The sequence below is a fragment of the Protobothrops mucrosquamatus genome, unplaced genomic scaffold (genome assembly GCF_001527695.2).
Source record: "Protobothrops mucrosquamatus isolate PMUCROS unplaced genomic scaffold, P.Mucros_1.0 scaffold_91, whole genome shotgun sequence".
Taxonomy (NCBI): Eukaryota; Metazoa; Chordata; class Lepidosauria; order Squamata; family Viperidae; genus Protobothrops; species Protobothrops mucrosquamatus.
In genome coordinates, this window is record NW_015386167.1 from 113801 (window position 1) to 127162 (window position 13362).

A 13362-nucleotide genomic window follows, 5' to 3' on the forward strand; every position below is an offset into this window, starting at 1 on the left:
TTTTACAAGAAACTTTAAATATTTCTTTTCTTCTGCTAATAATTTCTATTACTTGTAGGGGTCTTTTAACTGAAGGACTAAAATACTTTTAACTACAGAATACCTGTATTTAGAAGAACGCTAAATACAGTTATTTTGAAAACTGATAATAATTGTAGAAACTTTATCCAACACTGCTACGTCAAAACTTTATAATTATATAAGATGATTATATAACTAAACATGAATCAATGAAATGAATTTGCTTTTATAATTAATTTTATGTGATATTTTGCAGATTAGTTCAGGCTTACTTGGTAACAGATATGCAAAGCAGCACTTGCACTACACAACAAAATTTTAGTGTCTTTACTAAGAATTTTTTGATTCCTGAGAACACTGACTACTATCTCTGGTCTACTACATTCCAAAATTACAAATGTCTCTCATGAGGTTCATGAGAAAATTTGAAATTTTCTTGCATGTAATTCTATTATCTGAATGTCACAAAAGCATTTAACATAACTCTTCTACGATAAAAGACGTACAAACAAAATCTCCTCAAATTAAGCAACGGCAGTATGTAAACTGCTACCACTATAGTCATCGAGTGTCTGGAGAGTGTCCCCAAGAATAGTTCTCCATTTTCTTATTTTTTTTATTCTGTATTATCAATTTACTTTGTTTGTTCTGAATTCAAGTACATCAGCTTGGAAGTTCTACCTGTGCAAAGAGGACTTTGTACTGGGACTCTGCCTACTTACATAGAACATGGAATAACAGGGTTGGAGCGGATCTTGGCGGTCTTCTAGGCTCTGCTAAACCATTCTAGCCAAATGGTTGTCCAACCTCCAGTCATGGAGCACTCACAACTTCTGCAGGCAACCTTTTCCAGTAATTAATTGTTGTCACTGATGGGATATTTCGCCTTAATTCTAGGTTGGATCTTTCTTGTTAAGCTTCCATCTGTTACTTCTTATCTTACTCTCAGGTGTTTGGGAGAATAGGCTGAGCCCTCCTCTCTGTGACAGCTCTTCAAATATTGGAAGACTATTATCATGTCACCCCTAGTCCTTCTCTTCGTTAGACTAGACATTCCCAGTTCCCGCAACCATTCATTGTATAGCCTTCAGGCCCCTAATTACCTTTGCTGCTCTTCTCTGCACTTTTTCTAGAATCTCAACATATTTTTTGTATTATGGTGACTGAAACTGGACATATAGTATTCCAGGTGTGGTCTTACCAGTGCAGTATAAAGCAGTACTAACACAATCTTGATCTTGATACTATCCCTTTGTTGATTCACCCTAGCAGTATATTGGCCTTTTTGGCAATTGTGGCACACTGCTGGCTCATACTTAAGTAGTTCTCCTCTAGGACTCCTAGATCCCTTTCACAGTTAGTGCTGTTAAGCCAGGTACCACCTACTCTATACCTGTGCATTTGGTTTTTCTTTCTTAAATGTAAGATCTTACTTTTGAATTGCACCACTGAATTGCATTTTGTTACATAGGGCCCAGTGTTCAACTCTGTCAAGATCCTTCTATATCTTGAGTCTATCTTTTAAAGTGCTGGCTATTCCCCCCCCCCCACTTGATATCAATTGCAAATTTAATGAGTTCCCCTTCAATCCCATCATTTAGATCATTATGAAGATATTGAAGAGTAATGGATCTAAAACAGAACCTTGAGATACCCCATTGCATGCTTCCTTCTATTTAGATGAAATTCCATTCAGGACTGCACTTCTCCCATTGTCAAGTTACAAGTATGTTTCAGCTTGGGAAACTATGGATACTGATTTGATGAGCAAAATATTCCACCAATAGCAGCTTCTTGGAAGGTTTTCAGTTCAACCAAAACAAAGAAGAGCTATATATTAACAACTATTCCCATCACTAGGCTTGTATTTATTTTCAAAGTAACCACTTTTAGTAAATGAGAACATTATTCCACATCTATTTCAGTGTGAAGAAACTAATAAGTAATGACAATGAAACCTGATAACTGCCATGTTTGCAAAACAAAAAAGTTTTTTGTGAAATGTCTAAAATTTAGAGCCATTTAAATAAATGAAAACATCACCATGTTTTAGTATAAATGTAGTTTACTAAAACTCAAATCTGTCAAGAACTTGTTTTCTCAAGTGCTGAAATTAATGCTGCTACATATTTAGAACAGACCATTTGACCACCATTCTCCTACACAGACCACCTTTATAGCATATAGCATCAAGCTAGAAATGGTCTATTAACCTCTACTTTCTTTCTTTTTTGCAATTAATCCATTGAAGATTTAGAACTAGCAGAGGAATTATACAGTACATGATTTGGATGAGGGGATAGATGAGGAATTCATCAAATTTGCAGATGACACCAAGCTGGCAGGAATAGCCAACACTCCAGAAGATAGGCTGGAGAAGGATCTTGACAGACTTAAACATTGGGCGCTATCTAACAAAATGAAATTCAATAGTGAAAAAAATAAGGTTCTACATTTAGGCAAGAAAAACCAAATGCACAGGTACAGTATAGGTCAGTGGTGGCAAACCTATGGCACGGGTGCCAGAGGCAGCACTCAGAGCCCTCTCTGTGGGCACGCACGCCGTTGCCCCAGTCCTAGGCCTTCAGCTGGGTTTTATAAAACCTTTTCGCTTTAGGCCTCCACCGCCGTGTACAAAAAAAAAAGGTTTAATCAATCAGTCAATTTCAACTTCTCGTGGGAAAAAAAAAATCTTGCAAAGTTGGAATTGATTGAACTTTTTAGTCCCACCCAGTCTGCTGTTACCACCACAGCCACGCCCACCCAATGGGCCACACCCACCCAATGGGCCACATTCACCCGGCATCCGACGATGCGTAAGTGGGTTTTGGGCTGCAGTTTGGGCACTCGGTCTCTAAAAGGTTTGCCATCACTGGTATAGGTGGTACCTTGTTTAAAAGTACTAACTGTGAGAGGGATCTCGGAGTCCTAGTGGACAATCACTTAAATATGAGCCAGCAGTGTGTTGCAGCTGCCAAAAAAGCCAACACAGTGCTAGGCTGCATTAACAGAGGGATAGAATCAAGATCACGAGAAGTGTTAATACCACTTTATAATGCCTTGGTAAGGCCACACTTGGAATACTGCATCCAGTTTTGGTTACCACAATGTAAAAAAGATGTTGAGACTCTGAAAGAATACAGAGAAGAGCAACAAAGATGATTAGGGGATTGGAGGCTAAAACATATAAAGAATGGTTACTGGAATTGGATATGTTTAGTTTAATGAAGAGAAGGACTAGGGGTGACATGATAGCAGTGTTTCAATATCTAAGTGGTTGCCATAAAGAAGAGGGAGTCAAGCTATTCTCCAATGCTCCTGAAGGCAGGACAAGAAGCAATGGATGGAAACTAATCAAGGAGAGAAGCAACCTAGAACTAAGGAGAAATTTCCTGACAGTTAGAACAATTAATCAGTGGAACACCTTACACCTCCAGAAGTTGTGAAAGCTCCAACAATGGAAGTTTTTAAGAAGAGACTGGACAGCCATTTGTCTGAAATGGTATAGGGCATAGGTCGGCAACCTGCAGCTCCGGAGCTGCATGCGGCTCTTTGAGCCTTCCCCTGTGGCTCCCAGCCTCCTCTGCCATTTGCAGAGAGAGATAGAGACAGAGAGAGGCACTTGCGCTTCCCTGCTTCTCTCTCTGTCTCTGTCTGTCTGTCTGTCTGTCTGTCTGTCTGTCTGTCTGTCTGTCTGTCTGTCTGTCTCTCTCTCTCTCTCTCTCTCTGTGTGTGTGTGTGTGTGTGTGTGTGTGTGTGTGTGTGTGTGTGTAAAAGAGAGTGGACTCACGTTGTTCTCCGACAAGCTGAAAAGCTTTTTGGGCAGGGCTCCTCCCTTTGCTGCGTCTCTGCAGGAAGCAGGAAGCAGGAAGGGCAGGAGAGAGCTAGCTAGCCCAGCTATGCTGACTCAGGAATTCTGGGAGTTGAAGTCCATGAGTCATAAAAGAGCCGAGGTTGCCTACCCCTGAGCTTGTTGGAGAACAGCTTGAAGCCAGCTTGCCAGGTGAGCAGAAGATTGGAGAGAGGGAGAGAGAGGGGGGGAGAGAAAGAGAGGAGAGAGACTGGAGATTGAAAGTTTCGTACCTTGCTGAGATGGCAAAGATTTCGGCTTATTTGAAGAATTACTCAAATGAACAATTTTTATTAATATGGAGAAGATGGATTGTTTATATTCAAAAGAAGCATAGAGTGGTGGAATATAACTTAGGTTTTTAGAAAAATTTTTCTTTTTTTTTAATATATTTTACCTACTCATGTAGAATAATATACCTTGTGGAGTTAGAGATATTAATACTTGTTTACTTATATTTGAATATTATCCTGGGATTAGGTTTGGGAAGTCCGGGGGGGTGGGGGGTTTTTTAATAGCATTGTGTAGTATCTGTGAAAATCTTTTTTTTTTTATGATGAAAAATAATAAAATTTTATATTGAAAAAAAAAAGAAAGAGAGGAGAGAGAGAAAAAGAGAGAGAGAGAAAGAGAGAGAAAGGGAGAGAGAGAGGGAGGGAGAGAGAGAGAGAGGAAAGAGAGGAAGGGAGAGAGAGAGAGGGAGAAAAAGACACCCTTTTGACATCTAAAATGAAGATAAGACTGCATATATCCTTTTTTACCTTTATGATACACACACACACACACACATATATTATATCATATTTAATGATATTAAGGACATATATGTTTTCGTAGATTTTCACGGGTACAGGTATGCAGGTCTTGGCGTATTCGGGTCTTTTCCCGTGTAAGATTGAGAGTATCTTGGCGACATTTCGACGAGGTCCCACTCGTCATCTTCAGGCTGGGGTCTTCGGCTTCGTGCCTGTGCGAGCAAAGTGTGATCGGAGCTGCCGTCTCTCTATAAATACTGGTGTGTGTGTGTGGAGTGCTGGCTTAGTTGCTGTAGGTGGATTGGTTGGCTGTTTCGTAACATCCTGAGTAGTTGAGGTGCTGGCTGTGTGCCCTGGACATCACATCACAGAACTCAGGAGGTTACAACGCTAAAGCTCATGATGTTACAACACAGCCAACCACCCAGGATGTTGCAACACAAAACTCAGGATATCACTACACTAGATCTCAGGATGTAATCACACAACCCATTACCCAGGTCGTTATAGCACAAAAGACTAATGGGCACATAGCCAGCACCTCAACTACTCAGGATGTTACGAAACAGCCAAACAATCCACAAACAATGGCTCCCACACAGCCAACCAATCCACCTACAGCAACTAAGCCAGCACTCCACACACACACACCAGTATTTACAGAGAGACGGCAGCTCCGATCACACTTTGCTCGCACAGGCACGAAGCCAAAGACCCCAGCCTGAAGATGACGAGTGGGACCTCGTCGAAATGTCGCCAAGATACTCTCAATCTTACACGGGAAAAGACCCGAATACGCCAAGACCTGCATATATATATGCAGTGTTATCTTTATTTTAGATATCAAAAGGGTTTTGCAGCTCCCAGTGTTTTGTTTTCAGTGGGAAACGGGTCCAAGTGGCTCTTTGAGTGTTTTGGGTTGCCTACCCCTGGTATAGGGTTTCTGCCTGAGCAGGGGGTTGGACTAGAACAGGACTTTTCAACCTTTTCACCCATTGTACCACCTTTAGGATATGGCAATATCCGAGTACCACCAGTCGCCTAGCAAGGTGTCAAAAACTTGATGACCAAAAAAAAAAAGGAAAAAAGTGATAAAGTACAGGTAGTCCTCGACTTACAACAGTTCACTTAGTGACTGTTCGAAGTTACAATGGCACTGAAAAAAGTGCCCCCCCAAGCCACAGCTGAGCAAGACACCTGCCTGCACCCGGTGGCGCTCTTCCTCCTGTCTGAGGTTTTCATTGTTGTGAGCATTTCTGTTGAGGATTGGCAGCGGGGGTGGGGTGGGGGGTGTTTGGTTTTTATTCCCCCCGTCTGCTGGGTGGTTGCAGCAGGTTTTGGTCACTTCACATGACCCTGGGACACTGTGACCATCATAAATATGAATCAGTTGCCAAGCATCTGAATGTAAATCACAAGACCCTGGATATGCTGCAACATTCCAGCTGATTGGCGCTTCTTCTGGGCTCAGCAGAAGCGCCAGGATCAGTGACAAGCTCCAGCTGGAGCCTGGTGCTGATCCTGGCACTTCCACTGAGCCCTGACAGCCCTGCAGCTCCAGCCATCTCTCACTCAGTCTTGTGCGGTGCTGCCACCAGTTCAGCTCATTCCCCTCCCCCGCTACTTTTCTAGGGTGGTTGCGTATCACCTGCCAGGTGCCAATGTACCACAGGTGGTACCCGTACCACTGGTTGAAAAGCCCTGGACTAGAAGACTTCAAAGGTCCCTTCCAACTCTGTTATTTTGTTACATACAAAGCTATGCATGGGTACACACTCCTTCAGTTCAGCTTTGCCTACTGAAAGCCAGCTGTTTTCGAAGAACGTCAGCTGTACCTTTACAAACTGATTTTGCTAGTGTAGCAAAATATAACAAACAAGATTTTTAGAATCTAAAAGACATGGGCAGCTGACAGGAAATCTTTTCAAGTTAATATCCATTTCTAGATCCCTGCCAATCCCGTTTTAACTTCTATGGGGTGACTAAATAAGCAAAGTGCAATTCTGATTATTCTCTTTGACCATTCCATGGCTTTGTCTTCCATAATGTTCATTTACAGAACCAGTGTGGGGATAGATTCAGTATGGGTATGGGTACAGTGTTCACTACCTGTCAGTGGTTCCTTAAATAAGCAGCACTTCAGATCCAAATACTCTATACTCCTGAGAAGGAAATATTGTGAATTTTTATTTAACCCCACATCTAGCTAGCTAGCTTTACTTTTGTTTGTTTGTTTTCATTCTATGTACCAGACTCCTAGAAGGGAGAACCGAATCCTGGGGCTTCGCAAGGTTCAATCTTGTCCTTGAAAAACTTTAATATCTACCAGCATAGGCAACATTTTGATGACCAAAAGCTACACTTAAATATTGTGAGGGAGGAGGAGTATTTAATTTGATTTGTTTTCTGCAAAATTGAAGACTGATAAGCACATGATCATGGAAAATAACAAGATGTATATTACAGATTAAGAGAGCTCCACAGATTTTTATATTTCCAAATTATACAACAAGGTCCCTTGTTTGTTTAAACTATAGTAAGGCTTTTTGAGTCTTAAAGCAAAACTGTCATTGTTTCCCTCCTGAGTGTGATAATAAACTGTTATCATTGATTTTTAGCCATCGCACTACTAAAACTAAATTTTGACAGTGCAAAGATAAAGGGGTTTGTATGTCACAAGGTACTGAACAAGGAGGAACCAAGGTAATACCACAAGAAGCTAGAAATTAAAATGCAGTACAGTAGAACTGAGGCAAGGTATACTTTTACATATAAAATATTCCATTTTATTTCAGTTTTTCTGAATGTATGCTTATGTTTCCCACTTAATATTATCAGAGTTTTCAGTGGGTCCTACTGATATCTAAATTGAATCCAAGTGAAAAAATAACATCAGTAGGAAACTTTTCATTTATATCATAAGTAATCGAACAAGCTATTTATTAGTGTGAAAAAATCACCCTTTAGACCAATTTTAATTTTAACTACAAGAGCAGCAAAAGCACTATCTAATTGCCACAAAAAAGGCAATTCAGAAGACAGACAAGTCTTTAATAAATTTCATTTCTAAATCCTTTTAAAGGAGTTATAGTTCACATGACTGACTTACCATTTTTACAATTTCTGAATATGCTGATTCAGTAATCACACCACGATTTGTAGAAACATACTCCACTAATTCATTCAGTGTTGCTCTTTTAATTTCTTTGCTCCTTAAGTCAGAGACAGAGTCCATGAAATCAAATAATACACAGCACTGCTGTAATTTCTGACAGAAGAGAACTTGTTGTTCATTTGAAGAGGCATCTATAAAAGGAAAAAAGTGAATTAGAATTTATTGTTCTATAACTTTTAGTATATAGGTCAAATATGTGGTTTATTTAATATCACATTTTTAGTATATATTTCCTCAGGAAGTTCAAGGTAGTAGTTACTGGAATCTCATCAAATTGTGCTCAAAACACGCTATGTTAGGCTGAGACACAGTGATTGGTCCAAGGATATTCAATATCTTCTGTGATCAAGTACGACATCTTATTTAAATACCTTAACTGTTTTAAAATAATTCATCTAAACTAATTGTTCAATGATTAGTTGAACAGAAATTCCATTATTCAACCTATGTATCTTATCTATGGAGTCCCTCTACACAAAATATAATTATTCAACAACAGGAACAGATCTACGAAAAATGTGTTATGAACACTGAATTTAAATTTGGTCTTCTAGCCTAATCTTTAAAATACTATTCCTGATACTGACAATTAAATAAATTTCTGAGAATAAAGCAGCATATTTTCCACACATAAGAAGTGACTATCCTTTCTTGGAGAGAAAATCAGAATTAAATTTACATTGAGTGCTGAATGCAAATTTTTAAACCTATTTATGTTACCAAACTTTTGAATAGTAATTACCAGAGTTAAATCTTGCTTGCTAATTTTCTTATACTACAACTGTTCAAAGTTACAACAATGCTGAAAAAATAACTTTGCGGCCATGGCATTCATTTACAATCTTTGCAGCACCTCCTTCAGTCACATATTCTCCATTACAGTCAATTAGTACACATTGTCCTATACCTCACCCTCTTCTTTTCTTTTTCCCTTTTGTAGAGCAGAGAGATTGGAGAGGAAGGGACAAAAAGAGAGAAAGCAAGCACATGATGGGGAATACCCATTGAAAGAATGTGTTAATGCAGTCTGTTTGCCTAATGCACTTGGGGCTGTGCATTCCTTTCAAAATGTATTCCCCATCCTGTGCCTGCTTTTTCTTTTGCAATCCCTTGCTGCCTTAATGAATGTAAATACAAACATTAATTCCCTTCTTCTAATTATCCCAGGGCTTAGGTAAGCATTCCAAAGGGTGGGGGAGTGGGGGAAAAGGAAAGCTGCAGTAAAATCTTAAGCACAGTCACATGATTTCCCACTTAGTATTATGCAATTGTGGTAGTTAAACAAGGACTATATATATATATGCTGAATTTTTCAAGCAAAATTATTTAAAAATTGTTAATTGCCAAAATTATGAGAATTTTATATGAAAACATGATGCATCTATCTTATCCAGTTTAGACTATTTCCCATTGTGAAAGCAAAGCTTAGAAATAAAAGAATTTCAGCTGATCACTCTAGTATCATAGGGTTAATCTTTTCACCTCTTGAGTCTGTTGGCTCTGCTGTTCTTGGTTTCTTTGCTTTCTCAGAAGTTTAGCTCTTTCTTTTTCCTCCAATTACACAACTACAAAGTTTGAAATCTCATTGCCAGTACAAAATATAACCAGCAATATCTTTCTCTCACTCACTCTCACCTATCTCATGGGGTTCCCTAAAAGACTCTATTACATTGCTAGAACTTGTATAAATTTCTCTTAGCAGTTAGATATGAGATTTATTTCAAAACACTAATAACTATTCATATTAGCGGAACAACTTCAATCAGAAATCACATGAATCTGAATTTTGCCATCAGTCTTGGTTATACAAATTAAATTTGGAAAAGGACTCTGACTGTAGGCTAAAATTAGCAAGTAAATGACCTCAAATGATTGTTTGAAGTCAATTATAGTAATAGATTTAGAAATGAAGTGAAATCCTCCACAAGCCACAAAATGGAGTAGAGAATCAGTCTCAGCTTACAACTGGTTATAATGGCTGAGGCTGCTGTGAGCTGAAATCCAACAATTGTGGAGGGCTACAGATTCCTTATGCATATATGAGACAATAAAACTTTAAAATATGCAATACCCATTTCCAATGCAGGCATAGCACACAATAAGATAAGCAAAATTTCTCCAAATATTTTGCCAATTTGAAACTAACACAAAGGTAATGTTCACTATGCATTTTGCACTCTTGAAAGTAGGCATGCAATTCTAAGGTATTAATTGTTAGCTTATATGCATATAATGTATGTATTGTTGTGTACATTTTGGTACGGATGCTGTTTTGATTGTAAGCCACCTTAAGTCATTTGGATTCAACACCATATTCATTTTATAAATAAATAATTGTAGATAGTGAATCTTGGTAAAAAGGAGGACTGCTTGTTCAAGCTTTATCAGGGTAGCATGTGCACGCCAAGGCTATTGGAAAATGACCCTCAAGTATCTTATCATTCCTGCCAAATGAAAGATGTGGCCACTGTGCTTGTTTTAGCACAAATTTTATTTTGAGAAGATCTGAAAAAAATGATGTCAGGGGAGGCTTCAACAAGGACGGTGTCTCTTGTGTTCGCAGTTCATTTAACAGAAGAAAAGAAACCATGAATTAAAACCATTCATTACAATAGACAATTTAATTTCTTACTTTTGGTGTGGGGATTCAAAATAAATCTAATTCATGAAAGATGTCTATAGCAATCTGCATGATTGGAGGGCTCAGTTATTACCTCTTAGACAGTGGCTACTCTCAGGCTCTAGAATACCAATTTTTAAGGTAACAAACTAGAAATAATATAAAAATTAGGAAATCAGAATCACTGAATTGTACCAAAAGGAAATCCAAATAGCTTTATCACAGTCATTAACCAGCAGAAACCAAAGAGAAATAACCACAACATATTTATAAAATACAAATGCACAAGGAAGTTGTATTGAACAAATAATATCACATGGACAATCTAAGAGATGACAATCCTTATACTGAAACAATGCATTTTATCCTGGATGACTAAAATGTCACAGCTGATTTTTCAATACTGAAATTCAGTATCCTGAAGCAATAAACAACAACAAACTTTATAAATTTAGATGAAACTGAAACTGCCAGCCAGGACAAATATATTCAAAACTGACTGCTAAAAGAACAGAAGAACCCTATAATGGAAAAAAGGTTATTTTTAAAGTAAGGTTATTTCAGTGTGACCCTCAAGCTGGCAAACACATGACCTATTTTGAGCTGTGCATGTTTGGTAACCACACTGTGGTTTCCAGTACAAGAGCAAAATCTAACTGGCTCAGGATATCTTGACATGAAGGTTATTAAAAACAGTCACAAGCTTAGACCCAAAACATCTTTGTATTACATTCACATAAATAAATTCAGATCTATGAAAAAATGCTGACAAAAGAGCACAATCCTATGGGTTATATTTGCTTCATCTAGAACAGTGTTTCTCAACCTTGGCAGCTTGAAGATGTGTAGACTTCAACTTCCAGAATTTCCCAGCCATCTATGCTGGCTAGGGAATTCTGGGAGTTGAAGTCCACACATCTTCAAACTGCCAAGGTTGAGAAATACTGTTCTAGAAAGTATTAATGCCACAATGCATCTAGGGAGACTTGCAGAATCCTGATAATTTTCATAAATACTTATCCAAGTAACTAACAAATATCAGGCATAGCCTTAGGATCAATTCAACGAAGGCAAAAGTGCTGGGAAAGACATAAACTATTTCAGATCATGGGTGTTTGTTTTTGTCCAATTAGCTAAATTATACATACTTTGTTTATGAGTAGATTTCTAAACAATTTATGTGCTGTTTTATCTTTTTCACAGAAATTTGAACAATTTGTTGCATATTTCTGACATTTTGTTTACTTTCATTCATTTTCAAAACTAAAAGTTCTTAATATTTTAATTTTTAAAATTCAAGTTCTAGATCTAGAAGTACAAAAAGCAATACATAAATCATGCTGCAGTGTGTCATAAGGGCATAATAAAGTCCCTAATGTGATTTTTTTTAATATGAATCCTAATTATAATTTAAATTACTGAAAATAATTAAATAGTATCATTTAATTTCATACTTATTTTAATTTCCTAATATTTTTGCCTATACCTGTTTTAAAATATATTAAATAAGTACATAATGAACTCTATATCTATACAAACATATTTTTAGAATGCTCTACCTAGGGAGTTTTCTGAATATGCCTCCATTTTAGGGTTACAAAATGCGGTATCTTGGTGACTTAAGACTACTATTCTAATCATGATGTTGATAGAACAGGTTTCTTCTAGAGTTTCTGAGCCAATGATGGTAAGCTGATGCTGACCAGATGGTTTGGATTCGGACTCCTATTTAACAATCTTGATGCTGCAACAGCATAATCTACCACTAATAGTAGCATAATCTATGGGGCAAAACCAGATAAAATGCCAAGCTAAATATCCTAGCAGGAACATCAAGTGTTTCATTTTGGTTATTATGGGCTGCTAAGCAACTAAGGTGAGGACACAGGTTAACAAAGAATGGAAAAAAAGACAGAAGGAAACAATTTGTTGCTAATGTTGCATAAGCAGTTGCAAATGCCTGACTTACATTACGAGGGATTTAGACTTAATAACAATAGTCACAACCCATCTATTTAGAAGTACAAAAAAAACCATAATTAGACTTGATATTAAGTAACATTTTATAGCAAGTTACATTATCTCTACTTGAACTGCAAAAATACAACTATAATTAAAATAAATAACATAATAAATGACACAGGAATAATATGGGTGCTAGCACTCTGTATAATTTAGAGCTATTAGGAATCTAAGGACATCCTACCTGCCTGGCCAGATTTCACAATTATTCCTAGATTTCAGTTTAAGAAACTTAAATATATATAACTTATATAAATATAAGTTAGCCAGTAAATTTGAACAATAACTTTCAACTTATTCAATAAATTATGGCAATTCAATTTTATGCCTGCACAGTTAGACTGTAACACAACTTGACTGCCATAATCATGGAAAAAGAAATATAATACTATGCTGCTCCACAAGATGTTGAAGATTTAAATAGAAGTTATTAATATGAAGATTGCCAATGGGCAGCTACTATACTTAGTTGTTAATGTTCACTGACATTTATTTTTAAAAAATCAAGTATTCTAAGGAGGTCGTTTCTTGAAAAACTCATGTTAAGAACAGTCTCTGAAAAAACTACTGCACAAAAACAATTTTAATGATCCATACTTTAAAATATTATATATAAAGATACAATTCTTTTCATTTCTAAAAAAATAAATTATATAATTCTCTTCCAAAGAAATACATTTGCATTCAGTAATATATCAATTACTAAAATATAGAAAAATGTAAAATCTCTTTTATGTTGAATTCAATTCCCAACTGAGGTTCCCATGTATTTCTCATGTTAATAATGAGAAAGTTGTTTGTCATTTTCTTCTTCCAGGGTTGTTTTTTGTTTTCAAACTTCCCAGCTCTATACAGCCTTGGTATTTCCCAGAATCTTCTTTCCAAATGCTAACTAGGACTGACCTTGCCTAGCTTTTTG

The 13362-nt window shown here is 37.2% G+C and overlaps 1 protein-coding gene across 1 annotated transcript in view; it reads right to left on the reverse strand.

The window, feature by feature from the left end:
• The window catches only part of PPP2R5A (protein phosphatase 2 regulatory subunit B'alpha), a 48367-nt gene that overhangs the window by 23408 nt on the left and 11597 nt on the right, over nucleotides 1–13362 (reverse strand). Inside the window, exon 2 of the mRNA XM_015814688.1 lies at nucleotides 7736–7932. Coding sequence (XP_015670174.1) covers nucleotides 7736–7932 — 197 coding nt within the window. The remainder of the gene's footprint in view (nucleotides 1–7735; nucleotides 7933–13362) is intronic.